The 14,048-nt window shown below is 46.4% G+C and overlaps 1 protein-coding gene across 6 annotated transcripts in view; it reads left to right on the forward strand.

Annotated features, from left to right (window-relative positions):
* Positions 1-14,048, forward strand: part of LOC144483448 (NACHT, LRR and PYD domains-containing protein 3-like) — a 396,724-nt gene that overhangs the window by 345,093 nt on the left and 37,583 nt on the right. For all 6 annotated transcript variants that reach the window (XM_078202133.1, XM_078202134.1, XM_078202136.1 and 3 more), the window contains 2 exons: positions 9,518-9,689; positions 9,793-9,858. In XM_078202133.1, coding sequence (XP_078058259.1) covers positions 9,518-9,689; positions 9,793-9,858 — 238 coding nt within the window. The remainder of the gene's footprint in view (positions 1-9,517; positions 9,690-9,792; positions 9,859-14,048) is intronic.

The raw sequence follows: 14,048 nt of genomic DNA on the forward strand, positions 1-14,048 counted from the left end.
AAATAACAGTAGACCCAGCACCGATCCCTGAGGCACATCACTAGTCATAGGCTTCCAGTTTGAAAAACAACCCTATACAACCACCCTCTCTTCTGTCATCAAGCCAATTATGTCTCCATTTGGCTACCTCACCCTGGATCCCGTGAAATCTAACCTTATGCAACAACCTACCATGTGGTACCTTGTCAAAGATCTTGCTAAAGTCCATATCGACAACATCAACTGCACTCCCCTCATCTACCTTCTTGGTTACCCCTTCAAAAAACTCAATCAAATTTGAGAGACCTGATTTTCCACTCACAAAACCACGCTGACTGTCCCCGATCAGTTGTTGCATCTCTAAATGCCTGTAGCTCCTGTCTCTCAAAATACCTTCTAACAATTTACCCACTACAGATGTGAGGCTCACCGCCCTGTAGTTCCCAGGCTTTTCCCTGCAACCCTTCTTAAACAAACGCACAACATTTGCCACCCTTCAATCTTCAGGCATCTTACCTGTGACTTTAGCTGAGGAGACCTGCTGTCCTGACTCAAGCTGGCCTGTATGTGGATCCAATCACACAGAAATGTGGTTGACTACTCACTGCCCTCTGAAATGGTCTAGAAAAAGAGGCAAATTTTCCCAATCAGGATTGTCTTGGCAGCACGATTACTGACTGAACTTTCCAGGCTGAACTTGTGGCAGATTCACTTGTTCATGACAATGTTGGTAAGACTCAGCGCACAGCCTGTGTTGGAGATGAAGTACCTTCTTTAAACTGAGGAGTGGGTGTGGTGTTGTGCGATGCTCTGCCCTTGTGAAATGTGATAGATTTATCAGGTGCAGCATTGCTTATCACCTCAATCTATTCGATAATAGCATGACACACCCATCACTCCACCATTATCATCAAACCAGAGGCCTAGCCCTGGTTCAATGAATTGTGTTTATGAGCGTTATGACGGCCATAAAGGACATGGGAAATAGTTATTAGATCGCTCTAGCAGCTTTTTGAAGTACAAACCTGCTGCTTGAGCAGAGGCTTTAATCGGACTGCTGGACCTGGGATACAGACTTGCTGTAAGTCGTGATTGCGGCTCTTCCTTTTGGTTTTCAGTAAACGGTTTCTGGTGATGGGAAAGTGGATTTGGAGGCTGACTGCATTGGCGATGAGGAGTGAATAAAAAAACATTTTTTTCCCCTCTGCAGACGACCGCCATTCGTCAAGTAGCTTGTTCAGTAATGAAAAGCAAATATGTTTCTTCTTGGGAAACCTGAACCTTATGATCGCAGTGTACAGAGTGCAAGCATTACTAATTTCATGTTCGCAACATTGAAGGAGATGAAAAACAAATGTAATGTTGTTGACAGCATGCGAGGCCCTGACATTCAGTGTGATTTTAAAAGTTTGACCTTGCCCCACGCCCCTGACTTAAACTTTTGATGAACTAGTAGACCGAGGGGAAAAACCACTGTGACCCGAAGCCCTTTATTATACTCCAGATATGTTACACTCCAGATACTCCAGATACTGCTTCAACGTGGCCGAGAAACCTATAGGGAAACTGTCACCCAATTCTTGTCTGGATTCTGAAAATTAGCAGAACATTTGTGAAGTCAGGCTGCCTCTGGATGAATTGTGGTGATATAGATTGGTATGCAGCATAAATAACCTAACTCACCAAAAGAAGCTGTCGGCATAACTCAGTCTGGATTTACAACAAATAGTTCCAATAACCTAATGTCAGAAGAATGCAGACGAGGTGCTCAGGAGCTGCAGGGGGCATCAGCCAGCAAAGTCATCCAACTGGGGAGTGTGTCATTGTGTAAACAGTCTTCAATAGAGAGTGCTTGTGTAAAGCAGGTGTTAAAGGACCCTTTGCAAGATCGGAGCTTTAAAACACCATGAAACAGTCAACGAAAGGCAATAATGACCGAAGAGTGTTAGGGAACATTGGCCAGAGAGTTGCAGATGCAACACAATAAATTATTACAAGTACTGCCAAAGGGCACAGCCAAGGTGAAATTTTAGGAATAGGCAAAACGCGTGCCGCCTCGTGAAGAAACCATGGCCAATACCTGACGGTACCATGCTGCTATTCCTTCTTCCAGAGTCAGGGATATACAACAGAATCACATCACCACAACAAAGGCTGCCCTCAATTGCAGAATTACTGGTAAATGGCTAACCCCAAAGAACAAAGGAACAGGCCCTCCAAGCCTGCACCGACCATGCTGCCTGACTTAACTAAAACCCTCTACGGTTCTGGGGACCATATCCCTCCATTCCCATCCTATTCAAGTATTTGTCAAGATGCCCCTTAAAGTCACTGTCGTATCTGCTTCCACTACCTCCCCCGGCAGCGAGTTACAGGCACCCACCACCCTCTGTGTAAAAAAAAAAATCTGTCTCGTACACCTCCTTTAAACCTTGCCCCTCGCACCTGAAACCAGTGCCCCCTAGTAACTGACTCTTCACCCTGGAAAAAAGCTTCTGATGATTCACTCTGTCCATGCCCCTCATAATCTTGTAAACTTCTATCAGATCACCACTCAACCTCCATCGCTCCAGTGAGAACAAACAAAGTTTCTCCAACCTCTCCTCATAGCTAATGCCCTTCATACCAGGCAACATCCTGGTAAATCTTTTCTGTACCCTCTCCAAAGTCTCCACATCCTTCTGGTCGTGTGGCGACCAGAATTTAACACTATATTCCAAGTGCGGCCTAAATAAGGTTCTATAAAGCTGCAACATGACTTACCAATTTTTAAACTCAGTGCCCCGGCCGATGTATGCCTTCTTGACTGCCTTCTGCATCTGCATTGCCACTTTCAGTGACCTGTGTACCTGTACACCCAGATCCCTTTGCCTATCAATACTCTTAAGGGTTCTGCCATTTACTGTGTATTTCCTTTCTGTATTAGACCTTCAAAATGCATGACCTCACATTTGTCCAGATTAAACTCCATCTACCACCTCTCCGCCCAAGTCTCTAACCGATCTATGTCCTGCTGTATCCTCTGATGTTCCTCATTGCTATCCGCAAATCTATCAATCTTTGTGTCGTGCGCAAACTTACTAATCAAACCAGTTACATTTTCCTCCAAATCATTTATATATTTAATATATATTACAAACAGCAAAGGTCCCAGCACTGATCTCTGACTACTGCCACTTGTCACAGCCCTCCATTCAGAAACGCACCCTTCCACTGCTACCCTTTGTCTTCTTTGACCGAGCCAGTTTTGTATCCACCTTGCCACCTCACCTCTGATCCCATGCGACTTCACCTTCTGCACCCGTCTGCCATGAGGGACCTTATCAAAGGCCTTACTGAAGTCCATGTAGACAACATCCACTGCCCTATCTTCATCAATCATCTTCGTCGCTTCCTCGAAAAACTCGATCAAGTTAGTGAGACATGACCTCCCCTTCACAAATACGTCCACTTATTTCCAAGTGGGAATAAATCCTGTCTCGAAGATTCCTCTCCAATAATTTCCTTACTACTGCTGGACATCATATTGGATACCCATAATGGGAATTTGATACATCCCTAACTGGTCTCCGTCATAGAACATACACACAAACACCTCCAACCTGGCATCCAACTCCTAACTTTGGAAGACACAAAGTCCAGGCTCGCCACCTGCACACGGGAATCTTTACAAGTAAAAATCACCACCGTGGTCTCAGTGACTTCAAGACAGCAAATAACTCACCCCACACAAAAGGATCAAGTTTCATGGGGAGAGATTGGCTCCAGAAGATCCGGCTGATGGGGTTGGAGATCTTTAGGCTCGGAGTTCGGTGATTGTACAAAGTCCAGTCGATGCCCTGGAAGTTTCCAAGAAAGTCTTGAAAAAAATACAAGGGGCCAAGGCCAAGATCTACATCGATCCCGATCTAAACCTAGGGCAAGACCAGTTCTATACTCCGTTCTGGAGAAATTGGAAACCGAGCTCGGGTGTCTTGAAAGTTTAGGTAGAATAAGGCCTGTGCAATTTGCATAATGGGCAGTGCCTGTAGTGGCTGTTTTTTAAGTCCAGAAAATCAGTTTGTCATAGGGATTATACAGTCAGCCGGTTTCCCAAACTTGATAGGCACCCCTGCTCAGAATCAAAGACCTCTATGCTAACTCAATAGGTGGCCAGATGTCCACCAACTTGGACATGGGCCACGTCTATCTTCAGCTTGTATTGGATGAGTCCTCCCAGAAATATGTGATAAATGTGAACAAGGGACAATAGAAGTAAACTCGCTTGCCCTTCAATCTCATCAGCGTGCCATTTTCCAGTGAGTCATGGAGAACGTTCTTCAAGGGCAACCCAAGTAGCAGTGTAGATGGATGACGTCCTGGTCATGGGGGCTTCGGAACAGGAACACCTGGCATCCTTTCAAAAAGGTCTTGCAGAGATTTTCAAAAACGGGAGTGTGTTTGATGAGGGAGAAATGCATCTTCCAAGCAGCTGAAGTAACCTACTTGGGCTACCCGGTAGATGGCAGCGGATTAGACCCAGTAGAAGCTAAAAACAATCAAGGAGGCATCAACTCCACAGGGTTGAAATCTTTTCTGGGATTGGCTACTTATTATGGAAAAAATATCCTGAATTTGCCTTCCATGCTGACCCCCTTGCAGGCCCTACTAAGAAAATACAGAAATTCTCCTGGGAAGCTCCACAGCCAGAGGCTTTCGCCAAGGATGTTGTAATCTAACTTGTTGGCCCATTTTGATGCCGACAAATAACTTGTGCTGACACGCAACTTTTCCCTTTACAGGGATGGGCTGGTGCTTTTACAGCACTAGAAAGATGGGACGGAGAAGCCCACCGTGCGTGCATCCAGGACATTTCTGGATGTAGAGTGAAGGTATTCTCAGATTGAGGAAGAAGGGTTGGCAGTGTATTTGGTGTGGCAAAGTTCCATCAGTATGTCTACGGTAGACGTTTTCCAATCGTTACCAACCACAGATCCTTATTGGGATGTTTCAACCAGGACAAGGCATCCCGTTATTGTCTCCATCCAGATACAGCGTTGGGCCTTTTTCCTGTCCGCCTACAAATATCGTACAGAGCACCAGTCTGGAATCCAGATTGCCAATTCACTAAGTCGCCTCCCATTGCCCACAAGCCTGTCTCCTTTACCAGCATTGCATCAGGTCGTGATGACACTGAATCATTTGGAGAGTTTGCCAGTCTCCGCAAGGCAGATTAGAGCCTGGACATAGAAAGATCAATCTACAGCATTTGATCCTAGATGGAGGATTCCAATGATGACCCTGTGAAGAAATGCAACCTCACCTCGCTAAGAAAGACTAGCAGTGTTGAGGATGGGATCATTGAGGGTCTCGAGTGTCGTTCCGCCCCCAGGATGACATCCAATATTAGTGGAACTACATAATGGCCACCTTGGAGTATCAGAGATGAAAATGCTGGCCAGGAGCTACGCCTGCTGGCCCGGCCTCGACTCAGTCACTACGGACTTGGAGAAGCAGTGTGACTTGTGCTAAGAAAATCAAAAGCTTCCTCCCTCAGCCTCTCTACACCCATGGGAATAATGTGGCAGTCCATGGGTACAAGTACATGTGGACTTTGCAGGGCCCTTTATGGGTTCCATGTTTTTAATCATGGTACATACACACTTACAAAACTATCTCCTCATGGTGGGGGTGTTGGGGGAGAAACTGACTCAAGGTAGGGGGAGGTGTGGGGCGAGTGTTATGAAGGACACGGGGGATCGTTGATAGATCTGCCCATGGGCTTTGTGGAGTACCAAGTCACTTATTAAGCAAAGGGAGACTTGTCCAATGGGAAGCTAGCGATTTGAGTTTAAAACCTTTTGCTTTAAGCCACACTGTTGTTGTAGGTTCCAAGTTTACAGACTTTTTTACTCTGAAGGATTCAACTCATCTTGTTAGTCCCACTAAAGGGTTTCTGGAGAGAGGAAACTGTCTTTTTCTGAATTACTACAGAGGGCATTGCAGGAACAGCAGCAGGGATACATAAAAATGATGTGCTAACCTGGTGAACCTACAACCCCTCACCATGCTATAGATAGACAGGCAAGTTGAGCCACAACTGACACAGCATAAAGCTTTTCTATCCTGCCACGTCAGGCATATCATGTTGGATAATTAAACAGCAAACGTGTGGAGGGGATTTCGCAAAGTTCCACATCAAAAACATCAGAGTCCAGCTCATGAGTGCAAAAGACACGGCTGAAGCATTCGCAATAATATTCAGTCAGACATGTTACTGAGTTATTCATTTCAGCCTCTTCATGGGATCCCCATCATCACAGAAAAACCAATTCAGTTCCCTCCACATGATCTAAAGGAATAACTTAGTGCTTGGTGTGCAGGAACACTGACAACATCCTGGCTGTGATACTGAAGCTTTGTGCTCCAGCACAGGCTGCACTGTGAGCCAAGCTGTTCAGTGCAGCTACAACACTGGCATCTACCCGACAATATGGAAATATTGCCAGCAACAGCCTGTCCATGATAAACAGGACAAACCCACTCCAGGAATTACCATTCTATTAATCTATTCACAGTCATCAAAATGATGGAAGGGATCATCAACAGTTCTTGTAGTGGTCCTTGCTCAGCAATAACCTGCTCACAGATACTTAGTTTGCGTTCTGCCAGGACCACTCTGCTGCAGAGCTCCTTTGGTTCAGAAATGGTTGAAAGAATTACAGGGGAGAGGTGAAAGGGTCTGTCATTCACATCAAGACAGCATTCTAACTCAATTAGCATCAAAACCTTCCGACAAAACTGGAGTCAATGGAAATCCGTAATCATATCGCCTCTGACACTTGTTTTCAGTGAAGACAGATCCACTTTCCACAATGGGTCCTCGTCCAACCACACAATCATCTCAACCATTCCAGTTGTTTTCAGAAGCTGCAATAATTTTGTTGCACTGAGGGAACCACAACTGGATACAATATTCTAAATGTTGTCTCATCAATGATTTTAGAAATGAGCTGGATTATCTCACTTTGACTCAATATTGCCCTCACAATACACCACAACGCTTAGTTTACTGCAACTGACACTGAGTCGTATCAATTTTCGATCCTTAGTCTCAGAATCTTACAGAATAGAAGCTGGAATCATGTTAAAAAGAATGCTGTCCCTATTTTTTTCATTGTGGAAAGTCAGTCTTCACGGGGGAATATAACATCATTGAATTTCTGCCCCTGTGCTCTGGGAAAGTAATTTACTCCCTCTCTTAAACATTGAAAAAAATAACTCCATTGTCTGCTACCCCCGACACAAACTCCATCTCCTCACCACCTGATTGTATTCCATTCCCAGCCGCTGACTGACACCTGGCCAGACTATCTGTGACTTCAGTGTTCAGAATCAAGCTGAACTCCATTTCCTGCATAATTGTCAGTGCAGAAATATCCTTATTCTCTGAATGTAACACTGCAAATTTCTCCTCCCACCTCAGCACAGCTCCTGCTGAATCCAAATCTATATTTTTGTTACCCCCAGATTTGTCTGTTCCAATCTTCTCCTGTTGGGCCTCCCACATCGCCCTTTATCTTCAGCTCCTCAGATTCTGCTGCCTTTACTGTGTTCCCCGTCAGAATCCAGATATCACTTTGTGCTCACAATGGCCCCCCAGTCCTCTGATGTCTTCGATTTAAAATTCCCATTCTTCTAGTTTCCGAGTCAATGAGTTTGAACCATTCCTGTAAACTCCAGTCTGAAATTCTCCATTAGCACGACTCTGACATCTTGCACAGCCCCTCCTTCACACCCCACTTGTAACTGTGTTAATATCTCTCGAATCCTATCTCACTCCCCTCTCCCCTTCACCGGGATTTCATACTAGTAATTTGAAAACAAAAAATGTTTTGTTTCTGGAATTTGAGTTACTGAGCGGTAAAGTTTACATTAGATTTTTCACCATTGTCAATGGCTCATTCTCCTGACCTAAATTAGCAGTCTGTATTTGGATTAGTCAATGGCAATTTGTCAGTTAAATTTCATTATAACATTGCTTCCATTTAAATAACTTAAGGATCAGACTCATTATTTCCCTGCCATCTGAGTTCTGATTCGTTGTTTATTTTACTTACACATGGAGAGCAGGAATCCCTACAGTCCATAAGGAGGCCCATCATTCTGCACCAACTCTTTAAAAGAGCAGCTTACCCAGGCCCATCTTTAGACAATGGAAACAGGAGCACCTGCAGGAAACCCACACAGACATGGGAAGAATGTGCAAACTCCGCACAGCCAGTCGCCCAAGGCCGGGATCAAACCTGTGAGACAGCAATGGTAACCACTGTGCTGCTAGGAGTAGGCCGTTCAGCCCCTCGAGTCTGCCCCGCTCTTTAATCACATGATTTGATTGTAGCCTCCAATCTGCAGACTGCCTATCCACGATACCCATAACTCCTTGCTGACCAAGACGCCATCCACCTCTCCGTTCCTACCACCGTTTCAGGAAGAGCGTTTCAAAGACACACTAGCCTTTTGGAGAAAAAACACATTGCCACATCTCATCAGGATTTCCTGGTAAATCACAGCGTGATTTAAGTGTGTGGAAAAAGTGCATCATGTTGTCAATCAGTAATCGAATGTCATAGAATCAGAGAAACCCCACAGTGCAGAAAGAGGCTATCTGGCCCATCGAGTCTGCACCGACCACAATCCCACCCAGGCCTTACCCCCTTATCCCTAAACATTTACCCGCTAATCCCTCTAACTTCCGCATCTCAGGACACTTAGGGGCAATTTTAGCATGGCCAATCCACCTAACCCGCACATCTTTAGACTGTGGGAGGAAACCGGAGCACCCGGAGGAAACCCACGCAGACACGAGGAGAATGTGCAAACTCCACACAGGCAGTGACCCAAGCCGGGAATCGAACCCAGGTCCCTGGAGCTGTGAAGCAGCAGTGCTAACCACTGTGCTACCGTGCCGCCCGGGAATCGAACCCAGGTCCCTGGAGCTGTGAAGCAGCAGTGCTAACCACTGTGCTACCGTGCCGCCCGGGAATCGAACCCAGGTCCCTGGAGCTGTGAAGCAGCAGTGCTAACCACTGTGCTACCGTGCCGCCCGGGAATCGAACCCAGGTCCCTGGAGCTGTGAAGCAGCAGTGCTAACCACTGTGCTACCGTGCCGCCCGGGAATCGAACCCAGGTCCTTGGGGCTGTGGAGCAGCAGTGCTAACCACTGTGCTACCGTGCCACCCCATCATGTTGGACACTGAAGGACAGACAGCTAATCACATGTAAATATATCAGATTCTCAGTGATTCCTCACACGAGTTGAAATGTGTTTTTGATTTCTAGTTCAGTTGATTCACATTTGTTTATTGTTAGTGATTGGAACGAGATTTCAAGAGAATTTTCAGTCCATGTTTATTATGGATCAGGACCCGGCCCAGTGACTGATTTCTGAGCTGAAAACAACTGGGAAATCCCATCACTGAGCAGATCCTTTCCATCTCATTCTCAGTGTTTATCTTTCACTCTGCGTCTCATTATTCTTCATTACTATTCTTCATAGAAAGTCACTGAGCTCGTGGATAAGGGAAACCGGGCGGACAGTTCCAAACTTCTCCTCAATCTGGTGATGGAAAAAGGATCTCGGGCTCGAAGGGTGATGTGGGAATCCTTTGTGAGAATGCGTCACGGAGTCCCAAAACTGGATAACATACTGAAAGAAACACAGGAGCTTGGTACGGTAAAATCACAGTGAATTCAATTTCCCATTTAAACACTGTCGATATCACTGTAATATTACACTGAGCTGGTTTCATGGAAGTTCATTTATTTAAACAGGTGCTGATTCGTTTGATTATATCAACATCGCACATGGTTTATCTGAATTACCCACTAACCTGAAAGGTAAGAGAGGAAATGGAGATTATAAACTATTTCACTTCTGAGAATCTGAATGATTGGTTGGAGCCTTTGTTTAAGAGATTGTGAAAATCTGGGATACTGAAAATTAAAGACTGGAAATTGGGTCGAGCATGATTCGGTTTTGTCATTAATGCTCGACCAGACATAGCTTCAAATTACAATTCATATGATCTGTCGGTTTTTTTTCCAAAAATGTGTGACCATTGCATCTTTTCACTTAACCTAGCTGTTAATTGCTATTACTTCTGAAGTCTTATAGACACCTGTCCGAAACCCGGTACCGTGTGAATTCAGTACAGTGCTCCTGCGTGCCTGGGTGTTCTAACAGAAAGCAAAGAGTGGGGTAAATGGTTGTTTTGGTTGGCGATCGGTGGCGAGTGGTGTGCCTCAGGGATCAGTGTTGGGACCGCAATTGTTTATGATTTACACAGATGAGTTGGAGACCAAGTGTAGTGTGTCAAAATTAGCAGATGACACTCAGATGAGTGGCAGAGCAAAGTGTGCAGAGGACGCTGAAAGTCTACAAAGGGATATAGATAGTCTGAGTGGGCGAGAGTCTGGCAGATGGAGTGCAATGTTGGTAAATGTGAGGTCATCCATTTTGGTACGAGCAACAGCAAAATGGACGATTACTTAAATGGCAAAAAATTGCAGCATGCGGCTGTGCAGACAGACCTGGGTGTCCTTGTGCAAGAATCACAAGGTGTTTGTAGGTGTAGCAGATAATTAAGAAGGCAAATGGAATTTTGTCCTTCATTGATAGACGGATGGAGTTTAAAAACAGCGAGGTTATGTTGCAGCTGTATAGGGTGCTGGTCAGGCCACACCTGGAGTACTGTGCACAGTTTTGGTTTCCTTACTTGAAAAAGGATATACTGGCACTGGAGGGGGTGCAGAGGAGATTTGCTCGGTTGATTCCGGAGTTGAGAGGGTTGGCTTTTGAGGAGAGACTGAGTGGACTGTGAAGATACTTATTGGAATTCAGAAGAATGAGGGGAGATCTTATAGAAACATAGAAGATTATGAAGGGAATAGATAAGATAGAAGCAGGGAAGTTGTTTCCACTGGCAGGTGAAATTAGAACTAGGGGGCATGGCCTCAAAATAAGAGGGAGCAGATTGAGGACTGAGTTGAGGAGGAACTTCTTCAAACAAAGGGTTGTGAATCTGTGGAATTCCCTGCCGAGTGAAGCAGTTGAGGCTACCTCACTAAATGTTTTTAAAGCAATGATAGCTACATTTTTGAACAGGAAAGGAATTAAGTGTTATGGTGAGCAGGTGGGTAAGTGGAGCTGAGTCCACAAAAAAATCAGCCATGATCTTATTGAATGGTAGAGCAGGCTTGAGGGGCCAGATGGCCTATTCCTGCCCCTAGTTCTTATGTTCTGGGCTCACAGTAAAGAGTCGGGCCTTGAGCCAGATGTAAAGGGTTCGCTGCACCTGAGAAATCATTCCTACCGTAAACATATCAAATTAGTGAGTAGCAAAATCCCAGATGGCCCATCAAGCCAAACCCGGGCCACCAGGGCTCAGTGTTCAGAAGCGGAGATGTCCACTGATGACTGTGCAATGTTCCAGAACATTCATGACTCCTCAGATACTGAAGCAATTCCTGTCCAAATACAGCAAGTTCTGGACAAAATCTAGGTTTGATCTGACAAGGTTGCATGTAAACTTCACACCACACACGTACCAAGCTATAACTATCTCCAACAAGAGTGGATTCAATCATCGCCCCTTGACAATCGGTGGCATCACTGTTTGCTGTATCCCCCACTATCAACAACCTGAGGGTTACCATTGACCAGAAACTGAACTGGACTCGATATATAAATAGTGTGACGACAAGAACAGGTCAGCTGCTCAGAATTCTACAGCGTGAAAGTCATCTCTTGCTCCCTGTAAACTTTCCACCATCCACAAGGCACAAGTCACAAGTGTGCTGGAATTCTCTGCCCTCACCTGGGTAAGTGCAGCTCAACGACACGCGTGGAATTCCTCACATACCAGTTTAAAGTAGACTGTTTGATTAATACCCGCCCACAAAACTTATCCCCTCCACCACCGACGAAAAATGGCAGCAGTGTTTACCATCTCCAAGATGCACTGCCGAACACAGCAAGGCTGCTGAGATAGCACTTTCCAAACTCATGGCTGCTGCCATCCAGAAGATCAAGGGCAGCAGTCACAGGGGCACACCACTGTTTTCCACCAAGTCACTCACCACCCTGACTTGGAAATATCTCTGTCCGTTCAAAAACAAAGAACAAAGTAAAGTCCAGCACAGGAACAGGCATCTTTGGCACTCCAGGCCTGCGCAGACCATGATGCCTGCCTAAACTGAAACCGTCTGCACACACAGAGTCCGTATCCTTCCATTCCCATCCTATTCATGTATTCGTCTAGTTAACCCCTTAAATGCTGCTGTCGTACCTGTTCCCGCCCCCTCCCCAGACAGCACGTCCCAGACATTCACCATCCTCTGTGTAAAAGAAACTTGTCTCACACATCTGCTCTAAACTTCTCCCCACGCACCTTAAACCTATGTTCCCGAGTACTTGACTTGAAACACTATAAAAGGGGAAGGTTATTTTTGTTTTGAGTTCTCTGTCTAAAGGCAGGTTATATCTCCACCATGGGCAGGGCAACGAGCGAGGTCCTGAATTCACCTTGGAACAGGGATCAATCGTCAGGCTGTTGTTATAACATAAACCACATCAAGCGTCCACCCAACTGATCCAAACGGCTCTGCAATAACTCGCTTAATGTGGTAACAGCCTGATAGAATAGCAGAACTTTCCATGTTCAAAACTGTTGCTTTTCCAATGCACTCAATATGACGAGAACCTACTGAAGTTTACGCACAGTAACAGTGAGACTCCTGAACAATTACAGTCTCTCCCGCTCCTACGCAGTGTCTAATATCCCACTTAGCATTTCTGCAGCAGATTGGGAGCTCTGACCAGTTCACAAACTATGTGGACTGCTATATAATCAAGATCTACAATGAGATGTCTATAATAAGGGCAGGGTGGAAAGTATTAACCATCAGAGTTAAAACATCACCTTTGTAAAATCAATGGGGGTGATTCTCCCAGGTCGCTGTGCTGCTTTGGTACTGCAGCAGACCAGGAGACTGGTGCAGAGCCGTTTCACAGGCTCCCCGCTGGGGGCCATAGCCTGCCTGCGTCTCCGGCAGCTGGATTTCGGGCACCGACAGCTCCGTGCCAGAGATCCGCGCGGAGCTGTATAAATTATTACAATGCGCATTTGAATCTGCTTAAAAGTCATTAGCGGGCCCAGCACTGAGATTTCCGGGCCCACGAGCCTCTCGCCCCGCCACCCCCTCACGTCAGGAGTGGTTCACTCCAACGGGGTTTTGTACAACTTCCCATTTGCAGGGAGCTGGCGACCAGACCCCGCTGGAGTGAAGGGGATGTCATCGAGGCCCCCATGGGGTTGGAGGTGGCTGGGGTACCCTGGGCATTGCCAGCCTGGGCCCCTGGCACTTCCAAAGGGGCAAAGTGCTAATGTCCAGGACACCTTGGCACTGCCTACTGGGCATTGAGCAGTGCCAAGAGTACAGGGCCTAATGGGGATCGGGCCTGTGGGGGTGAGCAGTGGGGGTGGGGAGTCCCGCTTCCACTCTGCATTCGGGCTGAGTGACGGAGGGAGGGAGGACAGCGATTGGGGCTGGCCATCAGGGTGGGGGGAGGAGATCAGCCTTGTGGGGGGGGTGTCAAGATTATGGCGGGGTCAGTCCGTTGGGGTGGGGGGGAGGGGGCGTTGGGACTGTGTAGGAGGGGGAGGGGAGGGGGCGTTGGGACTGTGTAGGAGGGGGAGAAGTGCTGGCTGCCGGCATTGTGGGGCCAGTACGCATGCGCCGATCTCTGCACTGACAGATCATCGCACGCACAGTGGCCGCTCAGCGCGATGCTGCCAGCCCCTCCAGCCTGATTCACGCTCGTGCAATCTGCTCTGCAGAGATTGTGGGAGATTCATTTTGAAACTCCCGCTGAAAAGTCCAGCGTGATTTACTCCAGATTTTACCCAAATTCGACACCGAGATTCCTTTTCGGGAGAATCGCCCCCAACATGTGATAGAAATATTGGAATTAAGTGAAGACCTGAAACTTTAAGTGGAAATTAATCATTGTCAAATGAGGTTTTCAA

Source organism: Mustelus asterias, unplaced genomic scaffold, assembly GCF_964213995.1.
Source record: "Mustelus asterias unplaced genomic scaffold, sMusAst1.hap1.1 HAP1_SCAFFOLD_69, whole genome shotgun sequence".
NCBI classification, from domain to species: Eukaryota; Metazoa; Chordata; class Chondrichthyes; order Carcharhiniformes; family Triakidae; genus Mustelus; species Mustelus asterias.